General features: G+C 52.9%; 2 protein-coding genes across 2 annotated transcripts; both read left to right on the top strand.

The window, feature by feature from the left end:
• The first annotated feature begins 967 nt into the window (after positions 1-967).
• Positions 968-1,987, top strand: LOC129385527 (solute carrier family 22 member 7-like). Its single transcript, XM_055072162.2, has one exon. It carries the CDS (start codon positions 978-980, stop codon positions 1,962-1,964), a length of 987 nt encoding a protein of 328 aa, XP_054928137.2. The 5' UTR covers positions 968-977; the 3' UTR covers positions 1,965-1,987.
• A 2,807-nt stretch (positions 1,988-4,794) lies between these two features.
• On the top strand, positions 4,795-6,877 carry LOC126534494 (organic cation transporter protein-like). The gene is made up of 3 exons (XM_055072163.2): positions 4,795-4,872; positions 5,323-5,865; positions 6,389-6,877. The coding sequence occupies exons 1-3, from the start codon at positions 4,795-4,797 to the stop codon at positions 6,875-6,877; spliced, it is 1,110 nt and encodes a 369-aa protein (XP_054928138.1).
• Positions 6,878-9,994: the final 3,117 nt, after the last annotated feature.

Raw genomic sequence — 9,994 nt, 5'->3', positions numbered from 1 at the left:
AGGTTATTCTTGCACCGTATTATAAAAAGAAAACAGGCCAGACTGCATAATTCCCAAATCCGGAAGCAACGTCATTAACAAAAATTAAGAAAAGCAGTGGTCTTTATACCCATCCTTCAGGGACACCGCTAGTTGAAGCGTGAAAAGAATACGTTTGGCCATTGATGTTAACGTAACGTGATTTATCAAGAAGATAACTACCCAAGAGAGTAACAGTTGACGAGTCAACACCAAAGTGCGTAAGCTTGATCAGAAGCACTGAGTTGCTGAATATCTCGAAAGCTTTGCTGAGGTCACAGTAAATGGTGTCAACTTGCCCCCTTTGAAATACCGGCGCGGAGATTAGTGTCATAAACTTGCGAGATTTGTGAAAGTGGAGCGGCCGTTGTGAAATCCATGATGATTCGGAATAAATCGGTTCTTCGCAGTAAAAGACAATGCGTTGTGAAGATAAAGGCCAAAAATATTATGCGGGGCACAGAGAAGAGAAATCGTGCGATAATTCAAGAAATCCCTGTTACAGCCAGGATTAAATACAGGAAAACCACGAGCAGTTTTCCACATTTGAGGGAAAGTGGAAGTATTCAGAGAGTTATCAAATATAGATGTCAACACTGGGGCAAATATACTGCCGTAAACTTTTATAATTGCGGAGGGGGTGCCATGAGGGCCATGGTATGGGAAAGGCTTCAGTCGATTGAGGCATACTTGAAGAAAAAACTTCAAGTATGTAACACTGAATCGCCCACATCAAGATCCTACTGCTTAAGGCATTCGCCGATGAGCTTTTCATCAAACAACACAGCAGTAGACGTAGGAACCGTCATGTGCTGCTGACTGAAACCAGCATTGAAACCTGAAACTTTATATAAGGATCAGAAATGGACCGCAAAAGAATCCACGACTGCTTGTACTTCTGCTTGTACAACAACAACATGACATCAAATTCAAAAGCAACGACAACACCACCACCTCAGATGACGTCTGACCCATCTCTGTTCCGTTTTTCTATCCTTATTTTAAGGTTTCAAATACCTAATTCAAAACTGAAAACTCCGTTTGCTCGCGGCGCCCCATTCGGGGCAGATCCCCCGCATTGCTTATGGATGCCACATCGGCATCGTCATCGTCCGTGCGCCGATCGTTCCGAAGGGCAGTCGGCAAGAGCGACCGGAGGCACCGGCGCGACCCCGGCCATGGAGAGCATGTCCAGCTCGCCGGTGGCCATGTTCCGCATCGACGGCGAGCGGCTCAAGAACCTGATCGAGCAGACCGCGCCAAAGTCGGTGCTCATCTTCGGCACGGGACCCTTCCAGAGACGCGTGCTCGCCGGCACCGTCCTGTGCCTGCTCGTGGTCGCCCTGCACAACACGGTTCTCATGGTGCTCGCTCGACCCGTCGCCCACTGGTGCCGGCGACCCGACGAGCTCCTCAACGTGCCGCTGGACGAGTGGAAGAACGCCAGCCTGCCCCGACTCCCCGACGGCTCGGCCAGCGAGTGCACGCGCTACGAACCCGCGTTGCCTCCGTTCCCGCCGCAGGACCCGACGTCGTCGGCGCTGGTCAACAGGACCGAGGTGCCCTGCGACGCGTGGGAGTACGACCTGAGCGCCGGAGGACCGACCATAGAGAGCCAGTGGGACCTGGTGTGCAGCCGGCGCCGGCCTGTCCTACTGGCGCTGGCCGCGTCGTACCTCCTGGGCGGCGTGGTCGTCATGCCGATGGCGGGCCACTACGCCGACCGAGTCGGCCGCCGTCCCGTGCTGTGCGCGGCCGTGGTTGTGCTGGCGCTGTCCAGCCTCGCCACCTGCCTCGTGCGGTCCCTGTACGCGTTCGTCGCGCTGCGCGTGGTCACGGGCGCCGCCTCCAGCGTCGCCGAGGTCACGTCCACGCTCATCTTGTTCGAGGTGTGTAGACGTGAAGGCCCAAACCACACGTACGCTCCTCGGCGCGCCTACGCATGAATGCAGCGAGACAGAAGGCACAGCCATACGCGCACACAGACGCTGCAGGACAGATCGTGCACCTCGAAGAGCGGCGCGAGCCCGGATATCTGCTCCACCAGTTGGGCAAACACAAGGCGCGCCGGCGCGATCTTTCGCACGCCGGCACGCGTACATGTAGTTCGGCCCTAAGGCGCTGCGGGCACCAGGCGCGCAAAGTTTTCTGTACCTAAAACAGCGCCAGATCGCATGACCCAGCGGGCGGAGGAGTCTTGTAGGAGACGTTGCTAGGGTGGCTCGATTGTAGGGATTCTCGCCGTGAAAGGTGGCAACACGTTCGCCATTGTGGTCGGCCCAAGGTACACCCGCCGTATAGCCATGCCGTTCAGCCGCTGCCTCTACATGACCATGGAAACAGTGGCACGCTATCTTCCAAGCTGGTCACAGTCACAGAACTTTATTTCCAGGCTAATTGAAAAAAAAAATCCGAGGACGCCTTAGCACTTCTTATGAGTTGTGAATGCGAAATCTTTAGTGTCCAATTGAACGCCACTGAGCGGTCGTTTGACTTGTGGGCTACTCGCGGGCAAGCCAGTGCGTTGAGGCGCTGGGCCTTGTTTAGTCCAGTCAAGACACTCGGTTTTTGAGCGTGGGGTTCTAGGCTCGAAACTCACTACCACCAACGTTTGTCCTTTCGGATTTATTCTGTTTTTTGTACATTAACTTTTTACAGCGATTGCCGAAGCGAAGTTAGAATGCAGGCGAGAGGTTTCGCGGACAAGGAACGCGCTGATAACACAGACGTCCGAATCCTTCAACCACCATCATCGCCTACTCTGGTGCCCGGGCCACGCGGGGGTACAGGGGAACGAAAAGGCTAACGCGTTAGCTCGAGGGTTCACTAACCGAGTGACGGCGTCCTCTTCTAACCCCAACCACCCGCACTATCCCTCACAAAATTCCACCAATTTAAATGCGAAAGACATCCTTGCTCATCAGCGTGGAGTCCGCAGAAAATACCCGCCGCCCCACCCACAACTTAACGGGGAAGAGGCCGCCGATTGGCGTAAAATACAGACAGGGGTGTTCCCCCATTTAAAATTGCTAAACGCCATGTATCCCACTCGTTATAGGGCCAACTGTCCTTGGTGCGGTGGCATACCTACCCTAATACACATAACCTGGGAGTGCACTAAGCACCCTCATAGGCTAAATACCAGTAGGACAATGGAGCAGTGGGAGGCACAGCTCGCCCGCTCCGACCTGGCAGGACAAAAGTCCTTAATTAGCCAGGTCAGGCAGGCGGCAGAGGCCAGTGGGGCCCTGGACTGAGAGGCTCCGACCACCCCTCCTTCAAATCTTTACATTTGCAATAAAGTTTCTCTCTCTCTCTCTCCGAGAGCGAAGGTGACGCCGCCTCAAGGAGATGCCCTCTCCCATCATGCAACACCTGGCGCGCTATCGCTACAGTAGGTGTCCCCTTTCGCCCGAAATGCTCCAGTGACGCGCTCACGTGACGTGGGATCGTCGCCAATGAGCATTTTGGTGCCGCTTCGCTGTTACAGACGCCGGCTTTTACGCAATGTTTTACGGAATGGGCAATTCTATGCTTTCGCTTCAATATGAGAACTCGTTGTTCCGGGATAAAACATTATTCCTGGTAGATTAATGATCCCACGATCTCCCATGCTATATGCCAACATGCTCACGTTTTGTTCTAAAACCAGTGACACAAAGAGACACTTCTAGCAGTATCTGGGCCGCCATTGTGGTACACAGCCGCACGGGGCTACTCAATGGGTGTCACCACCCTAAACGGCGGCGCTCCTATCGAGGCACCCTTATCGAGGTTGAAGAGTTGTATACAGCAATCCCATAAGGAAAAGCATTGATAACATTCTTGAAGAACTCAAACAGGCTAAGCGACGATTTGTCCCCGCCCCGTTTCAAAGAGGATTCCACGCTGAAATGACTAGCGCAAAAGTGGACATGGACACCAAAAATACTTGCGCTTATCCTTGAAGCCTTGTTAGTGTCCTGTGTCCACTTTTGCGCTAGTCACTTCAGCATGAAATACCAACCAGCCGGATCTCACACCCTGCTTCAAAAGGGACGCCAATAAATCGTCATCAAGCATCACGTAGTCGTTGCGCGTTCACAATGCCCTCTAGCCGTCGTTGATCTTGAGACAAGTTATTCCACGTCCTGCGTATGAAAGTGCTATGTTGCATGCGGTGGATCGGACGAGGCTCAACGTATAGCTTCGATTGCCAAGTTCGAGAAAGTCATGAAACTGGCTCGCGTGTGTTGCTGTTCGGAATTGTGCCTCATTTACATCGTAGTCCAAGCGTCTGGCTGGCACCACCGGGTCGACAGCACCTGCTGGAAGCTAAAACTGCTACAACTCCATCTGCCCTGTGTCTGGTGCCTAATACAGGAACGAATATTTCCGGCATGTTGGGCAGAAAGTAGGTCTAGTTGGTATTTAGGCAAGGGCATGCTCCAGCGTCTTCGAAAGAGGCGGAAAGAGAGCGCAGAGACAAAAAGAAAGTTTAGAGGAAAGGTAGAACGCTGGGACCGTCTCTTTTTATCTCTGTGCACTCCTTTTCCGTTTTGAAGCGAAGCTTTCTAGGTCTCACGGATTTGTCCGTGAGAGCCGAAAACGCACTGCAGGAAAGCCAACTTACACGTCTGCGTAGAACACTACAGTTTACATTCGCTGTTGTTCTGATAAGAACAATGGGAACAACGTCAGGCTCGCGACCAATGGGAAAACGCCACGCTACCCATACGAACTGTATGTATCTGCATTGCATTACGCGCGTCACGAAATGCATTCGCGACCGTCACAATGGGTATCCGCGGGTGCAGCGCACGGCAGAAGAGGAGGCTGTCGTACGCGTACGCATGTGTAGAGTCGTCCGGGAAAGTACGTGAGCGTGTAATCAACGGCTACAAGATCTAACATAAAGGCTATGCAACTTAACGAAATCTGTCTTCATTCAACTTCAACGTTCGAAAAATACGATCCTCAACAAGCAATCAAATCACATATGCATAGCATCGGGTCGCTCAGCATTTCTCGGGTTCGTTGCGCGGTCGTTGGCTTTGGACTTTGATTCAGTTTGCATTGGGGGAAAGCTTCGCGTTGAATTATCTTTGTTTAAGAACGGGGCCTTGATTTTCTTTTTCTAATGCACTGCGAACATTTCTTTCGATATTTCCTGCTTCTTCGAATTTCGGCGGCAAGAGACTAACCTTTCCCGTATTCCGTTAGGTGCAGCTTTCTAATCCAGCCTAACTTGGACGTGTACCTCTATCGTTCCTCCAACAATCTTCCACTCCTCCCCCCCCCCCCCCTCTTTCCGTCCGTTCGCAGGTGACACCTCGCGGTGGCCGCACGGCGTTCACCACGCTCGCCTTCTGCGGCCTGTCGATGCTGGGCCCCTTCTGGCTGTCCATGGCGGCGCGCTTCACCTACGACTGGCGTGCCGTGCAGGCGAGCCTCGCGCTCCCTGCGGCCCTGCTGGTGCTGGCCACCTTCTGGATGGAGGAGTCGCCGCGATGGCTCGTCGTGACGTGGCGCTTCGCCGAGGCCGAGCGCGTGGTCTTCTGGGCGGCGCGCGTGAACGGCCTCAACCTCGACGAGCTGCGACCCCTGTTCGGCGAGGTCGTGGAGAACGTCAAGAACCGACGCGACGGCTTTCCGGCCACCCCGCCCGGTCCGCCGTCCTTCTGGGACCTGCTCCGGTGCAGCTGCGTCCGGTCGCGCTCGTTCCTTGCGTTCGGCTGCTGGTTCTTCGCGCTGCAGGGCGCCGTCTGCATGAGGCCCCGCGGCCGACTGCGAGGCTTCGGCGAGGTCGAGGTGGTGATGGCGTACGTCATGGCGCCGCTCCTGGCTCTCCACTACGGGCTCATGAAGGTACGATGTAAACTGTTAAAACAATTTACACCCTTAAAAGAGAAAAAAAAAAGGCTGTAAATCCGTCTACGACTCACAGGGTGAGAGTTATAGTTGCACCCTTTTTCACTTTTAAGGGTGTCAATTCTTCTACAGTTTTACAGTTATTTTACACTTATTTTACAGTTGTTTTACCACAAATTGATTCTACGAGATAGGCTTGTTAAGTATTCTAGGTTGACGGTCCATAGCTGTTGTAGAGATGAAAAGGCAATCACATATTAACGCAAAGCGGCCTGCAACTGGTGCAAATACAATCGAAAGGAGACTATAAATAATATATAGACACATTGAGGCCTCCTTTGACTTTCACTATACTTGTTTCTTTTCTTTTCGTATGTACATATTTGATGCAGTTTAGAATAGTCCGAAGTACATGTCCTTACGGGGGCGAAGAAATTGCGAGAAGCCGATACGAGACTGCCAAAGTTCGTTTACGCAACGGCGATGCCTGAGCGCTCGTAAGCTTTCATTTTTCTTCAAGGCGTGGGGCCGTCGGCGGACGCTGGCGCTCAGCATGACCCTCGTCTCGCTTCTCACCACGGCCCTGGCCGTGGTGATAGTGCTGAAGCAGTGGTTCCTCTTCAAGCTCATCATGACGGTCGCCATGCTCGCGCTGCTGTGCGTGCTCGCCACGCTGTTCGTGTACACGGCGGAGGTGTTCCCGACCGTAGTGCGAGGCGCGGGCTACGGGGGCGCCACCGTCTGCGGTCGCCTCGGAGTCCTGGTGGCCATGGCCATCAGGTACGTCGTCCGCTTCGACCCTCTCGTGAAGGACGTGTTCGCCCTCCTCCTCGTGTCGCTGGGCATGTTCACATTCGGCCTGCTGGCTCTGCTGCTGCCGGAGACGAACGTCTTGAGGGTTCCGGACACCATCGAAGAGGCCGAGCAGGAGGAACCCGTCCGCGTCGACTCGCTGCTGCAGATACTGCTGCGCAGGCGAGCCGGTTACACCTCGCAGACCAAGCTGTGACCGCCGGACGATGCGAGGCGGCGCTCGCGTCCGATGCTCCGCAACTTGGGCTCGACAGTGACCGCAGCTTCGGGTAGAACTTTCAGAAAGTTCCATCCTATGCTGACGCGTGTTACCCTTTACGGAATGCCGGTGACGTAGACGCGAGCAGCGGCAATAGTGGCGCCGTCTTGCGACGTCGAGTGCAAGCAGAACACGTGAAACTGTTATTGCAGTGGCCGACTATGTTCGGCGTGGCTCCTGGAGTAAAGAAAAGAGACGTTTTTTAATGAGCGTTAGACGGATCGTTCCGTGTATGTGGTTTTTATGTTCCTGGACGCTTCGTTTTGTGTCGTCCAGCTTTACTTTTTGCCTGTTACTAGCGCCTACGTCTTCACCACCTAGTGTGTTGGGAAACGAATTAGCGAATTTTTTTTATTAAACACTGTGTCATTTGAATAGCCATTTAATATCTTGGGCCTAATCAAGAGAGGAACATAAATTACCGCGCTGAAGCGCTGGCTTGTCGACCATATCGAATCGGTTCGGGCGCCGCATCCACGTTCTGATCAAAGAGGTCATAAAACAAACTTTCGTGGAGATGATGACCGGAAAGTGATGTCGAAGAGCCGTCATCTTACAATGGGCACGAAAAAAAAAATTCGCAGTTTCACCCGAAAGGAGAAGCATCCATAGCGATAGGAAATCAATGGACAGCTATACGAAGTAAGGATAGTAGATTTATCGGCCGTATAAACTCGTAAACATGTGCCTACTGACTGTCACGCGCACTCTAGAAAACATGAACTCATCTCACTCGATGACCGCGGAAACGCGATGTCAGAGCGCTCGCGTGAGGAAGCGCGGCAGCTGCAGCGAGCGAAGTCACTTTCGTGCTGTACATCCCTTCAACGCAGCGAGTGCGCAGAACACAGATCACGCACAATGCTATACGAGCCGCTGACAAACCTAGACCCTGCCCCCAACGCAGATGGCCCTCGAGATACTGCCGTGCGACCCCGCGCAGCCGTACGCGTGCGAAGAGCAAAACAAGAACAACGTGCCGCAGGTGGAGAAAGATCCCACATCTTCGCATTACGCGTGCGAAGAGCATCGCACGCGTAATGCGAAGACGTGGGATCGTTCTCCACCTGCGGCAAGTTTTTTCATCCACTTTCATTGCCATTAATTTACCATTTCTTTAATTCAATTAGTAAGTGCAAGTAATTTCCCCTACGTTGTTCTTGGTGTCTGTCTGTCGGCTTCTCATGACATGAATAATAAAAATCGGGCCCCTCGGTTAACCCCTTTCTTCTCGTTGTGGAGCACATAGTGTCACGCGTTACAGGCAGGCTGACGTATGGACAGATTTCCGAGGGAAGTAGCCCTAGAATGCTAACGCATTAAGATAATAGAAAGCACGCTAAGCAGGCATAAGAATTGATGAAGATACGCAACGAGTCGGCGCCGCCCTTTAACGGTGTCCGGTGTCGGCGTAGGCGCCGGCCTCCGCAGCCGAGAAAATCATCCCTAACCGCACATATTCTATACGGCGCTAAACTTGTTCTTCTATCACTAAAGTTGCTTATAACTTGTCTTACATTCTTTACAAAGTTATTCCTCGGAATTTTGAGAATAGCAGCCCACAAACAGATGCCATGGAACAAAACATCGACAGCGCACGCCTTTTATGATAAAAATTCTCAGACACAAGTAACAAAAGTGCGAAACGATAACAGAAGATCGGCCCACGCAAGAGGCCGCGTTTCTACCAGAAAGCTCGCCTTCGTGCATAGATTTCGCCGCCAGCGTTTTCCGGTAAACATTACGGTTACGTATAAGCTGCAGTTGCTCGGAAGCGTGAGAAGCAGTCAGGGATTTTTGAATACTATTGCATCCCGCCTTTTAAAGGCGAAGCTTAAGCGTCCTCTCTTTTTTTTTTTTTTCATTTCCTCCGTGCGCGTGCTCTCGCGGCCGCTGGGCGCAGGTGTTTGGCGTGCGTCGCGTTTTCGCACGCTACAGAAAGACGCGCTATACAGTAAGGACGGAGTTTCGCCACACGAGCTCACTGTCGCATCACAGGTATGACTTATGACGCCTGGTAGCCTCCGGAGTGCTGCTTAAGCGCAGTGGCACTGGCCTCCTGTGCCCGCTATCGACTTCGTTGCTTCGCCCTTCGAGCGAAACTAATTCGTAGAAGACTGTGCACGTTTACGGACTTGTATTTTGGGAATGCGCAACGAAGCTGCATGCCATGACTTCTGAGAATACACGTTTCACTCTCGCGCCATGACAAATTCCTCTCACAGAGGAAGTAGAAAACCAAGAAAGGGGCTGACAGATGGAATAGCACACTGTGGTATAAAGTTTGTGAACAGGGATAAGGTGCCTCGGAAAGGCTGGCCAACGTTTCGATAGGAGGACCTATCTTCGTCAAAGGCGGCCTCGTCATCCTCGGCATGTTAATTTTAAAGGATTAGTGCAGTGACGTCACGTGCGGGTGTTGTCGCTGGCGGCTGGTTATAAAGGGAGAGACTTCAGAGGTAATGAGCGCTGTCGTCCGACGTCTGGGAGCTTCGTTCCCAAGACGAGGGGAGAAGAGCGGGAGAGTGGGAAGGCGGGAAGAAAATAAAAAGAAAAGCTGAAAAAAAAACCCGGGGCGACACCAAGACGAAAAAAATGAAAGAGAGAAAGAACAAGAAATAAAAAAATAAAGAAAGACGGGGGCATGGGAGGGCGTTGGGGAGGCGAGAGATTAGGAAGCTATTGTTACGTTTCGCCTACAACGCGCGGTATAGCCGGCGCGGATGCAACGGACGCCGGAGCTTCGTTCAAAGCGGCGGACATTTTGGCCCGTTAGGAGCTCCCGCAGTCTCCCCGCCAAGCGCGTCCAGGCGTGTTTCAATGCCACGTGTCTTCGTGTGTGCGTGTGTGTGTGTGTGCCCACGCTTGTCAAAGCGCGGCAGCCGGGGAGAGGAGCTCCCCAAGTGTGAAGCGAGGAGGTCTGACAGGCGCCAGCTTGGCGATGCGTCACTACACTCGTCTCAACGTGTCTCTCAGTCTGTCCGTACCCGCCGTCACGTGGTCTCGTCACGAGGCCTTCCTTCTTGCCCTCAACTGCGAAAGTATAAGAGCAGC

The sequence above is a fragment of the Dermacentor andersoni genome, chromosome 7 (genome assembly GCF_023375885.2).
Source record: "Dermacentor andersoni chromosome 7, qqDerAnde1_hic_scaffold, whole genome shotgun sequence".
In the NCBI taxonomy this organism is placed as follows: domain Eukaryota; kingdom Metazoa; phylum Arthropoda; class Arachnida; order Ixodida; family Ixodidae; genus Dermacentor; species Dermacentor andersoni.
Note: the sequence above shows the minus strand (reverse complement) of the source record. Positions and strands in the feature narration are given on the sequence as shown.

Excerpts from the sequence above, each read along its gene's own strand:
- LOC129385527 (XM_055072162.2), top strand. The coding sequence starts at position 978 with ATGACGTCTGACCCATCTCTGTTCCGTTTTTCTATCCTTATTTTAAGG.
- LOC126534494 (XM_055072163.2), top strand. The coding sequence starts at position 4,795 with ATGGGTATCCGCGGGTGCAGCGCACGGCAGAAGAGGAGGCTGTCGTAC. Across the intron at positions 4,873-5,322 it reads GTGTAGAGTCGTCCGGGAAA|GTGACACCTCGCGGTGGCCG; the intron begins GTACGTGAGCGT and ends GTCCGTTCGCAG. Across the intron at positions 5,866-6,388 it reads TCCACTACGGGCTCATGAAG|GCGTGGGGCCGTCGGCGGAC; the intron begins GTACGATGTAAA and ends TTTTTCTTCAAG.